Source organism: Pithys albifrons, chromosome 1 (assembly GCF_047495875.1).
Source record: "Pithys albifrons albifrons isolate INPA30051 chromosome 1, PitAlb_v1, whole genome shotgun sequence".
Classification (NCBI taxonomy): Eukaryota; Metazoa; Chordata; class Aves; order Passeriformes; family Thamnophilidae; genus Pithys; species Pithys albifrons.
In genome coordinates, this window is record NC_092458.1 from 31,238,617 (window position 1) to 31,250,848 (window position 12,232).

General features: G+C 38.2%; 1 protein-coding gene across 1 annotated transcript; it reads left to right on the plus strand.

Moving 5' to 3' along the window:
* The first annotated feature begins 508 nt into the window (after window positions 1-508).
* SLC10A2 (solute carrier family 10 member 2) lies at window positions 509-11,870 on the plus strand. The gene is made up of 6 exons (XM_071548652.1): window positions 509-1,058; window positions 4,080-4,198; window positions 5,319-5,407; window positions 7,602-7,777; window positions 8,343-8,500; window positions 9,830-11,870. The coding sequence occupies exons 1-6, from the start codon at window positions 637-639 to the stop codon at window positions 9,952-9,954; spliced, it is 1,089 nt and encodes a 362-aa protein (XP_071404753.1). The 5' UTR covers window positions 509-636; the 3' UTR covers window positions 9,955-11,870.
* Window positions 11,871-12,232: the final 362 nt, after the last annotated feature.

A 12,232-nucleotide genomic window follows, 5' to 3' on the forward strand; every position in this document is an offset into this window, starting at 1 on the left:
CTTCTATTTCAAGCTGGAGCAAAGTGTGCCTGCACCAACTGCACCTGGCAACAGGTGCCAGGAGGACCATAAATCTTCATGCCACCAGAAATGAAGAATCCACCTCATTTAAATGAGCTTGCGTGTCATAGTAAATTTTGCATGCATTAGCAAGAGCTGAAGCTTCAAATCATGTCTCAAGACTTCTTCTCATGGTTTCTTGTGTCTCAGTCACTCATCCCACAGACCTCTGCAGTGTCAGTGACACGGCATGCATGAGCAACTCTCCTGAAGGCATGCAAGAAATTCAAAGAATGATGTCTAAATGTTCTCTTCCTCCTGTGATTCTCATTTCGTGGACTCAACAACACCACAAGCCTCTTTTACACCCTTAAATATTAACACAGCTATTCTCTTGATGTGGAATTCCTCATTATCATATGAATAAATGATTAATTGTCACCACACTGAGGAAGTGCAACTTTTATAACTGGATGAATCAGCACTGTTCCAAACCCCTCAAGAACAGTAAGAGTGTTCAAACATTTATTGCACTTTATTGCTTCCTTGATCATTTAAAAGGAGTCACTGACAAACAACCATTTACACAGGCTTGGAAATTTACCTCAGATGTGCTGAGCAGTTCTATATTTCAAAATGCAGACGTACCTTCTTTCCCAGCAATTTAAGAGTAGCTTTTTGGCAGAAAACTCCACGGCTTGTCCACAAAATGCTACTATTTGTGATGGCACATCTTGTGTATTACCAGAAGATAATTTTAATGAAACTTTGAGTGTAGTTTTAAGTACTGTTCTAACAATTATGCTGGCTTTGGTGATGTTTTCCATGGGCTGCAATGTAGAAATCAAGAATTTCTTGGGCCACATAAAAAGACCCTGGGGTATTTTTGTGGGTTTCCTTTGCCAGTTTGGAATTATGCCTCTCACGGCCTTCTTGCTGTCTTTGGCCTTTAACATCCTTCCTATTCAAGCTGTCGTGGTGTTGATCATGGGATGCTGTCCAGGAGGCACAGCCTCCAATGTCATCGCCTACTGGGTCGATGGAGACATGGACTTAAGGTAAGACCAGTCATTCTCTGAATGCTTCATGTAGCTCCTTACATTGTAGACTCTATATTGAAAAGGACTGTCTCATCTATCTGATTTTTTTCTTAGCTTCCTAGCACATGCATGGTGGAGGTTTCTTCTTGTAAAGATGGTTAGTTACTCTAATAGCAGTAAGTATAAGCAGAAGAGTAAGTATCCTTGGTTCGTTGGGAATTCATGAGGAAGATATCACAACACAACTGTGTACATTAGAAAATGTCTTTATTGTAAAACTTCAGATCCTGCAGCATATAACATTGAGGAAGACAGCTAAGATACTAAAGATTATGACAACCTTGCCCAGGTTAGAACTACTTTTCTTTTTTTCTCCCAAGTTAAAAAAAAATAATCACAGGATTTGGGATAAGCATCCACTGTGCAAAATAGTGGCTATGCAATTTTTCTTGAAATAATGTTTCTTCAAAAAGAGCACTTGTGGAAAAATATTTTCCCTTCTTTTGTGTTCAATACAATGAAAAGACAGGCATTGATTTTCTCTTTGGTAACTAATACAAATGAACATAATTTGTGATAGTTCTATCTGCTCCTGGAACCTTATGCAAAGTCTTCAAACTGAGGGACTATTTTACAGGCTACAAGTCACTACATAAGGCAGCCCCACATAGTGGGGCAATGAAAAAACTCCTTTGCAGCAAAGTGTGATGGTCTCAGTGACAAGGCACTCTGAACTCGGAAGCAGATCCATAAGGCATCTAACATGACCTAGGACACCAAACACACAGTAGAAGTGAACTCTACTCTTGATGCAAATTCCATGTGAGGTTCATTAAGAGCCTTTAAAAATGAGCAATCTTTTTGTATTATATTCTGATTGCTTTGCTATAAAATGAACAAGATCATTTCTTCTTTCCCACAGAGTAACATAAATTGGAGCATTCATCCAATTTATCATATGTCAGTCTGAACTAGAAATGGAAAAAATAATAGAAATAAAAAAGACGTAGATCTAGGGTGAATAGACTAAGAATGTTAATATTTGTAGCTTTAATATGACATTTTTTCCATCCTTTGAAAATAGTGAGCTTTTCTGTCATATACAGGTGTTAATGTAATACCAGCTTTCAAATTATGTATGAGGTCACCTCTGCTAATCATCAACTTCCTCAGTGTAGAGGAAAGACCTATGATATTAAGAATCTGTAAGACACTTAATTTCAATTAATACAGGTCTAATAAACCACAGATGGAAAGATATCTAGTACAAGTCTGACATTCTGTTCCAGCCTCTCCTTGGAATGATACACTGAGCTAAACTATGCTTTCTCAACTCTACTGTTCAGAGTTGCACCACTGAAATCAATGGTAAAAAAAGTAAATTTGTAATGCTATAAATATGAGTAAGGTTTCTATTCCATGCAGAGGGTGAAGTAAATTGGAAATGCCTTTAAAAGGTTATTTTTCAGGTAAAGACCTTAAGAAGTCAAAGGCTTTTGTTCAGTACCTTTGTGACAAAGTTGCAGGGACTGGAGGATATGGGAGGTACAGCAGATTGGCAGTGCAAACATCTTCTGTTCTCTGTAGGAGAATAACATTAGAAGTAGTGTGGCTGGTTTCTGAAATCACCACATTGTTATAGCCTTCCCAACATATCAGAGAACATTTTGTTTTTAGCTAGAAATATTTTACATTTATACATTAAAATCTATGACCATTGTCTACAGTCCTGCTTCAAAGCATCCTGTGCAAATAGACCACAAGTTAGAGCAGGAATTAGTTTTGTAATTAGTATTATAATCACAGTGATGTGAAGTGTGATGTTTCATACCTTTCCTAGTAACTCAGACCCAGCTGATATCCTCTATAATGCTTCCCATAGAGACATCTCTTGATATTTGTCAAGAACAACTGCTTCTGTGAGCACAGGGACTGGAGTTAGAGGACAGTCAGACTTTGGAGAAGGATATACATTCAGAGACAGTATAAAGATGCAGAAAATAGAGAAGCAGGAAAAATAATCTTTTTTATCCATTTGGGGCTTCATCAGACTGGAACTGTAACACATGACTCTTTTTCTCTGTAGGAGACTTGTGTCAGAACTCTCTTGCCAGAGGCTTCTGCAGAATCTTATTCAATGACTCTAAAGCAGAGAGTGACAAGAACCAAAATTAATACAGATATTCCTGTGGTTTCTGTATCAATTGTTCTAGATTTCTCTGAATCTGCCCAGCTTGTGGGTCAGGGTCAGTAGTCCCTTTTCTAAGGACAGGCAGCACAAAACAGAAATCAGAAGTGAGTCTCAGAAGGAAGCGTCCAAACTCTCTTAACTAGAACCTTCTCTCAGTAATTTTATGTCAGAAGAATATGATTTGCAGACATAATTTTTACATTCTACTTGGATTCTGGGTCTTCTCATTATTTTGGATGTCTTGCCTTTTCCTCTTTCTTCATTTCTGTAGAAGAATGTACAAGGTGTATCAGAAATATCTTTGCCCAAAGGAAGCAACAATACTTTGCTAAGATTCACTGAGTGATTCTGAGCACCTACTCTTTGACCAAGAGGAAAACAAGCCAGAAAAGGGAATTTTATTCCATCAAACACCCTAGATGATGAAATAATTCTTTATGTTGTTGAATTCAGAGTGAAATTTAAATACTCTAGAACTGCTAGTGTAATGGAAAGCTTCATTTGATGTCCATCTCTAGCATGGTCCAGCTTGCCATCCTCTCAGAAACCAGCCAGACAGGCAACATGCAGACAGACTTGCCAACAGACCTTCCTGCTGGCCACCTCATTGGCACCAAAAGTTATGCTTATGTGGCTGCAGAATACCTTGATATTTCATGTTCCTTTCTTTTCTGCAGCAGCCATTTCTTTCGTTTAGCTTGTTTCCAACCTGATATACAAAATAAATTGACTGTAGCCAGCAGCATTTCTTACCCAACATTTCATAAGGTGTGAAGTGGTAATAGGAAAATGAGAAAGACTATAGGGTAGTATGAGATGAACCATCACTGTAACCAATTTCTTTGCAGCATCAGCATGACAACTTGCTCCACACTGCTTGCAATGGGAATGATGCCACTTTGCCTCTTTATTTACACCAAGATGTGGACTGATTCTGATGCAATTGTACTCCCTTATGACAGCATTGGTGAGTCCAGTGAACCAGCTGCCCTTCTGGTTATCCTCCCTCCAGTGACAACCACCTCTATAGCGTCATTCTGCACAGTCAGGAAGAAATTACCTCAGATTTCTAAAAATGCTCATCTTCCTACTTTCTAATAACCTCCATGGGAATTAGGTACAAGAAATTACTTCACATAATCCACAGCTCTGCAGAAGAAAGACTTCAAGCCATTATAAATAGTATACAGATATTTATCATGAGATTGTGCATGTTTTTCTTTCCAAATGATTTTGAGACCTGTGTGGTACTGGGGTAAGAAATGTAGAATAATTCATATAGGTATAGCTGCTTCTCCTGGTTGAAAGTGTTTGTAACAGCTTTAAACCACAATCCTGCAAAGTGCTAAATACTAAGGCCATAATCTGGCAAAATACTTAAGCACACGTGGATAATCAAACAAGTGATTAAAACTGTCAAGTTTCTTTGAAAAACTGCAATCTGCACCACCAGGAGTGGCTTCATTTGACTTCCTGTCAAAAATCACATCCAGCTACAAAGAGAAAATAGTTGAAATATTTAGAAATACATGCTCCAGTGGTCTGCAAAGCTGTGGCCCTAGTGCTTATCAAGTGCAGTTCCATGTTGTGCTAATCTTAAAAGCCAGCAGAATAACTTTCATATTCTACAATTTCATTTCCCATTGTCCTTGGGGAAAAAAAAATCACATACTTTGCTTGCGCTTTCAAAATAAATACTAGAGGGGGAAGGCCAAAACAAAGGAAGCTCTAAAACAGTTATTGATATGGTACAGCAGCGAAACACCTGCAGAAAAAATGAACATTTAATATAGCTACTCACATCACAGGATAGTGGTGATTAGCACACTCAAATTTCTGTCTGCCTTTCTGATGCAGGTGAATAAGCACGTAGCTCGGCAGAATGGCAATTACTTCAACAGGCTGCCAAAGATAACAGACCTTATAGAAAAGCAAATGGGCAGGTGTGGGTAGAGTGTGCATGGGGTATGCATACCAGAAACATCCTCTGAAGGGTAGCTCCATGCTCCCAGCCATGCTACACAGTGTCTGGCCTGTCATGAGCTTCTGCACCATACTTGGGCTTAACTTCTCTTTGTTTTTCACAGGAATTTCTCTGGTAGCTCTTGTAGTTCCTGTTTCGCTTGGAATATTTGTTAACTACAAATGGCCTAGTAAAGCGAAAATCATACTTAAGGTAGGAGATATATATAAGGCTGAAGCATAAGCAATTATGGGCAAACTATGGAATCAGTGGCACTGCTTTTGCTATTCATAGTATTAGTATCCAAATTCATAAGATTTCAGCAGAAAAACAAAAGGGACACCGCAGAAATGTGTCACTTTCCCCTGAGCAAACACACGAGCTGCATACATTATTAGAAAACATCATTATCTAAAGAGCCTACTTTTGTCTTTGGCTACAACTATGTTAGTAATTGAGTTCAATATATAATGTGAACTGAAATTGGAAGGAAAATTATTCAGGTAAACTGGAATAAGTTTTTCTCTGCAAAACAATACAAAATAACATCATTCTGGATCAAAAAATATTTCTTATTTTAAAGTGGCTCAGTGACTGGTGGATTTTCTTCATCAGCCCATTTCTGACATGACATTCTCCAAGACATGTATTGAGAATGCATTGCTACACCAGAGTGTTGATTTCTTGTGGTTCAATTTTGAGTGTGAAGTCAATTTTATTAAAAAATAGATTGAAAATGTTTCAATGCTTAAATAACAAATTTATTCACAAAATACAGCTATCTTTGAAAGATGGTTTCAGATTCATCAAAAATATAAGGGTTTGGGCAAAAAGTATTCTCATCAAAATAATAATAATAATTTACTTGCATTTAAGGTAATAGTAAATTAACATTCTGAACACTGGGGCTTGATTTAAAGAGATTGTCAGTTATGCTGAGCACTCTTGGCCTCTGTTAGCCCTTCTTAGTTAACAGATATATTATCTAATTTTTTTAAAGAAAACTAGTCTGGCCACTTTTTATTCTACTTATCTTTTGCTATCATTTTATTACTGTCAGTTCAGGCAGCACAGAACACAAATAATGCCTTTTTAAGTCAATTCATTCTTAAACTGCTAGCTTATAATATTGTGTTTTTAAATGCACTCACATCTTATTACGCTCTTAGATACTATTGAGACCTGGTTTCAAAACTGTACTATTTCTGTTTAATCAGTTAAGACAAAAGCACGGACTTGCACTCACATGAGAACCTGATCTCTCAGCAAAGCACCATTTCATCCTCTTTCTTACCAAGTGGATGAGCAACCCGCAGAAGGGTCCATCAAGAGTTTGCTTTATGTAGGATGAGGAAGCATCAAGGGAAGATTGAACTGTAGCTGTCAAATTGCGCCCCATACAGTGAGAAATTGAGATAAGAGCACAAAACCAGTGTGCCAGGGGAAATAGAAGAGCTTGTCATGGCCAGACCATGTTTCTTCATCCTAGGAATGTGTGGTTAATAGCTCAGCCAAACAAAAGCACTTGTTCATTCAGTGATCTTAAAAAGTCTTCAGCCAAAGACTGATGAAGCCAGTTCAATGGGAATACATGTTTTAGCTGAGAAATAAGTTCTTCTAAGCTTAGCCTAAGAAGTCTTTCACTGAGATCCCTGTCAACATATGTCATAATGGCAGATGTTTCACTTGGATGTTAAGAAGAGAGTTATGCCTTTTTTTTTTTTGGCAAGCAGCAGTAAAAATACCAGTACACTCAGCTACAGAAAGTAAGATCCAACTTCAGTGATTAAGTCTATGTAGAAGTGCTATATAAGCTCACAATCAGTTTACAAGCACCAATTTTCAGCCATGTTAAAGATTTACCCCTGTACCTGGCAAATAATTTCCTATCACTAACTTGTTAGCCATCTAGTATCTAGTCAGCACACACTGTACTAAGACCCAGAGTGTGATTGCCCAAGGATGGGGAGGAAAACACATTATTCTACCTATTAGGCTGTCAGTTTCCCAACAACTCTGGGGAAATTTTTCTAATGTGCATACCATTACTCATTTACACCATACCTGTGAAATTATTTTTGATCTCAGTTGTAAGTACCATTATAGCCATAGCTTCAAAAGACTAGTTTTACAGGTATCTGCCATAAATAACTATTGTAGCTGGGCCTTGATCTGTATCTGTAGTCACACCTTGAAGTATATTTGTACATCTCCTGTTTGGGAAGAATGGCAGCTATCTAATCTGTCTTTCTGTGTGAATTGCATTGTTGTAAATCTTAAGATTTATGTTTAATAAGGTGTTTCAGTGACCCAGGGACACTCACAGGCAAGTTTGACACCATTTTTGTTGTCATTAAGTTTCATTGGGGTCTCTTATTCACACAGTCCCTTCTCTTTCCCTTCACAGGTTGGTTCCATTGTGGGAGCAATCCTCATCGTGCTCATCGCTGTGGTTGGGGGAATACTCTACAAAGGCTCCTGGATTATCTCACCCAAATTATGGATAATTGGCACCATATTTCCAGCAGCTGGCTATTCTTTAGGATTCTTCCTGGCTCGCGTAGCTGGTCTGTCTTGGCACAGGTATGAAAATATCTGTGACAAAGACCCATAGTCTTTTTTCAGCTGTGTAAAAAGGTTTTATTTAATGAGTAATCAATGCTAGGTATGGTCCCTAAACATTAGTTACGTTAGTCAGTTATTCTCCAGTTCTGTATCTGGATACTATGTGAAGATAAAACTTTTCTTAGGCTTGTTTATCACAGATTCTGATTATAACATTACTTCCAATCCTTCGTATGTCTTCCTCTTGTGTGCCAATATCTTACACTTCAGACAAGTAAAACAGACCTGACTTGTAAGTGGGTTGGGACTTCGGTAAAATTTCTCATGAAGATGCAGCAGACTGCAATTTAGAACATCATTACAAAAAAGGGAGACCGAGTGCCACATATGTGGCTTGAAGGAGGATCACTCTACACCTGTTGAAATGTGTGATTTAGTGGAGTGTTTCGTTAACTGTGTGAGCTGAAGGTTTCAATTTTCTTAGTTATTCATTACTGTATGTTGCTTGCTTATCCAGATTACTAAAATGCATAAGGACCCACGGGCTGCTATTTCACAACTGTCTTTGTATTATTCCCTTTAGATGTCGTACAGTGTCTCTGGAAACAGGCATGCAAAACACTCAGCTATGTTCAACTATAGTACAGCTCTCATTCAGTCCTGAGCAACTTGAACTGATGTTTACTTTCCCACTCATCTACAGCATTTTCCAGCTGTTGTTTGCACTGCTAATTTTAGGAGGTATAGTTATTTTCTATTATAACACTATAGTTATTATTATCAGTTTAATTTTTCATGCAGGGCAGTTAAATGCCTCCCTGACATCCGATCCCGTCAGATCTCGGAAGCTAAGCAGGGTCAGCCCCGGATTAGTACTTGGATGGGAGACTCCTGGGAAATGCCGGGTGCTGTAGGTTCTAGTCCTGAGGACTTCACTGGCACTGTCCAAGCTCGCTCGGCCATGGCAGAAGAACCTCAGGACTTAAACGGTGGGGCCAGTTCTGCCCATGCTGAGCCTCACCTAAAATCCACTGTGCACGCTGGAAGGGCACACCCACGTGGGGACAGCCCTTCCCAAATCATCGTTCGCAAAGCTGAGCCACACACACACACAATTTTTCATGCATATAGAGAAAACAAGAAGGGATAAAAATAATCAAATTCAGAGCATTTCAATAAATTGTGACCCAAATGATTAGTGAGCTTTGTCATTGCACTGCACCCTGCACACAACCAGGTATATACCAGGTTTAGTTCAAGATCTGAAAGACCCATTTTTTAGCACAAGTGAAGGGATATCCACTACCTAAAGCTGGGCATGTGAGAACACCTTGAGCACAGTACTGTCATTATCCTTGACCAAGGAAGGGCAAATGCATCTTCTTCCACTGATCCAGGGTGTCTGGGCATGCAGCTGCCCAGCAGGGCCATCCCCACAACCATGCACAAACTCGCCCTTCCACCAGTTGTTGAGAGAACAGGCACCAGCTTCATGAATAATGTGAGAAAATATCTTCCGTTAGAGGTAAAGGTCCCTTTTTTCCTCCCACATACACCTCTCCTCAGTTTCACTGCTGCTACTACAACTAACCTAGCAAGGGTCAGGACCTTGTCCCTGTTACTTACACATAAAACCAGCTGTGACAATCAAGTTCCCACTGTCCAACCAGCCATCCTCTCTGTCAGGAAACGGGACAGGGACAGATGAAGAACTTTGTCCCAGCTCCTGACGAATAGGACTCACGTAGAGGTAAGGGTCAGTCCCTCAGACCCAGCCAAGTGCCCAAAGGCTTCCCGAGGATGATTAGCAGTGCTTTCAAAAGTCACTGCACATACAGGAAAACAGAGCAACCAACTCCAAATGCAGAATTTAAACTTTTAAAATTTCTAATAATAGCTTTCTAGTGATGAGTGACACAAAGTAATTAAACAAAACTTTAAAGGAATTTTCTGGACATTTTGGAATGTTTTAGCAGTATAAGGAAAGAAAATGTTGCATGTTACCACAGTATCATTTTAAGGAAATTTTATAATTTCTTTATTTAATACTATCACTATATTGATTCCCAGGGTACCGTCTTTACAGAAGACACCGTGTCAAATCAAAGACAGATGTCGAGAAAACAGAGCAAAAAGAGGATTCAAAATCAAATGCTAAGATAAATGGAGGATTTATGTCAAACGAGACCAAATAGACAATTACTTCTGCTCCCACCAGCCTAAAAGATATAAAATATGTGGTTTACTTAAAACCTTTTACTCTTGGTTTATGGAAATATTTATCAAAAAGAGACGTTCTGCTGGTATTTTACAGTAAGACTTTAAAATTATTACCTTAAGAGATATTTCTACTTTGATTTTGAGCATGGTTTCTGCCACAATTGTAGAATCTGGTTTTGAAGGTAATTCTCAAAAAACATGTAGTGTTTTATTCTGGCTTATTTAAAGAAAGACAGAATAAAGGTGGGTTATTCCTGAAAAACAAGCAGATATTTGTACTAGCAACTCCAGCCCATGGTCCTTCAAATCCACCTGCTAGTCTCAGCCCTCACACCAAAGAGAAATCTTGTTAAAGCGCCTGAGAAAAACAGGAGTTGATGTGGAAGATCTGATAAGGATGAACATGAAACAATTGGAACAAGCCAATAATGAAATAAAAGTTTCATTTAGGTCAGTCTGGGCAGACTAAAGTCATTGCACCGTATTAATTGCTTCAAGCATTAATTTATTCTAAAGCTACAATTTTAACAGGTACAAGGTATCTTATGGCTTTTTTTTTTTTTTTTTGGTCCAAAGTAATGGAAAGTAGTAGCTTTGTATCTTCAGTTGGGGTCTTTTAAGTACTGGAAATATGAACAGAGAGACAAAGGTGAGGACATAAGCCTTGAGAGATTTTAGTGTGACAGCTGCATTCAAAAGAGCAAGCAGAGATTATGGAACTGTAAGAAATTGTCAACTTCAGCACTAAAAAGAAGGAATTTGAAAATGGAATAAAATTGTCCCTGGTTCATCCAGGACTACTTTTACCAATCTTAACATGAGACAGCAGTGCTTGTAAAGCATTATATATTTTTGTTATTTTATTAACTCAATAATATTGAAGCTACCAGATGTCTGTGACATGTGGAGGCTGATGTAGTTGATAACTTTCAGGTTTTATTTATGTGAGCCACCAATAGATATAATTTGATATATAAATGCATTATTTGTCTCTGAAAATTCAAGAGTACCTATGGAAAGCTGTCCTAAGTCTGTGGAGAAAATGAGTATAATTCTAAGAGAAACAGTGTAGTAAATTCCTTGCAGCTGCAATTTTTTATGCAAACGTTCAGTAACATTAGTTCTATAGTTCTTATGTAAAGAAAACATCCAGAGAACTTCAGATAAATGAGTGAGGGTTTGGCTGACTGAAAAATTCAAGAATGAGCCAGCTATCAACACATAGAAAGCATACACCTTTCTGTCATATTCAAGAGGACCTCTGAGGTGTTGTGAGCTAATGTGGCAGGCTTTTTACAAACAAAACTGAAACTGTGGAATTTAAGTTTCCAATGTGTAGTTTTCCACTGCTGCAAAAACATACCCAGTATTAAACAAATAATAAATTATTTCTATCTACCACCTGTGGGGGAAAGGGTCTCGAAACGTTTCTGAGTTTTGGGAAGCTTAAAGTTGCTTTACTTTTAGGAGGGAGTTTAGAATGGTCATAACCTCCAAAGAGAAGCTCAACACTTAGTGGGGTTTAGCACATAACGAGGCATGCTCTGTTTTATAGAACAAAGATTAAACAGAACAATGTGGTGAAGACTGTTATGGAGGCATCATAAATGTGAAACAGCACATTCATCAAGAAAAGCATAAGCTGCTATTTGTACTAAAAAGTCTGTTGTCTTGATCCTGCATTCATCAAAAAAATGGCCAGCAGGAGTTAGTTAGGATCATGTCTTTCTTAGACATCAAGCTGCCATTCTTCCCCCATGCTGAACTTCAATGTCTCTGTATTTTAAGTAGATTTTGAAAATGTGTTGAAGAATAATGGTTTGTCTTGCTTGTACTATATGTGTGTATATTTAATGCAACTGTATAAACATTGAACTGAATAAAGTCAGAAACTATTTATAATTTTGCCCACTGGAGTAATTTAAGGTAGAAAGAAATGAGACTGAAACCTAACATGCAGATGGGGTTTATAGCTTTGAGATGTAACAAAACCATCTCAGCTTATGTGTGAAATGGATATGTTTAATAATCATAGAATCATAGAATAGTTTGTGTTGGAAGGGATGTTGAAAGGTTACCTACTCCAACCACTGCGCAGTAAGTGGGAACATCTTCAACCAGACCCAGTTGCTCAGAGTCTTATCCAACGTGACCTCTAATGTTTCAAGGGATGGGGCATCTACCATCTCTTGGGTAACATGATGAAGATTAAATGAACACCAGATGTCTGATGTCATATTTGATACACATTTT

Coding starts and splice junctions, on each gene's coding strand:
- SLC10A2 (XM_071548652.1), top strand. CDS start 637: ATGCAGACGTACCTTCTTTCCCAGCAATTTAAGAGTAGCTTTTTGGCA. Junction 5,408..7,601: donor AAGCGAAAATCATACTTAAG/GTAGGAGATATA, acceptor TTCCCTTCACAG/GTTGGTTCCATTGTGGGAGC. Junction 8,501..9,829: donor TGCACTGCTAATTTTAGGAG/GTATAGTTATTT, acceptor ATTGATTCCCAG/GGTACCGTCTTTACAGAAGA.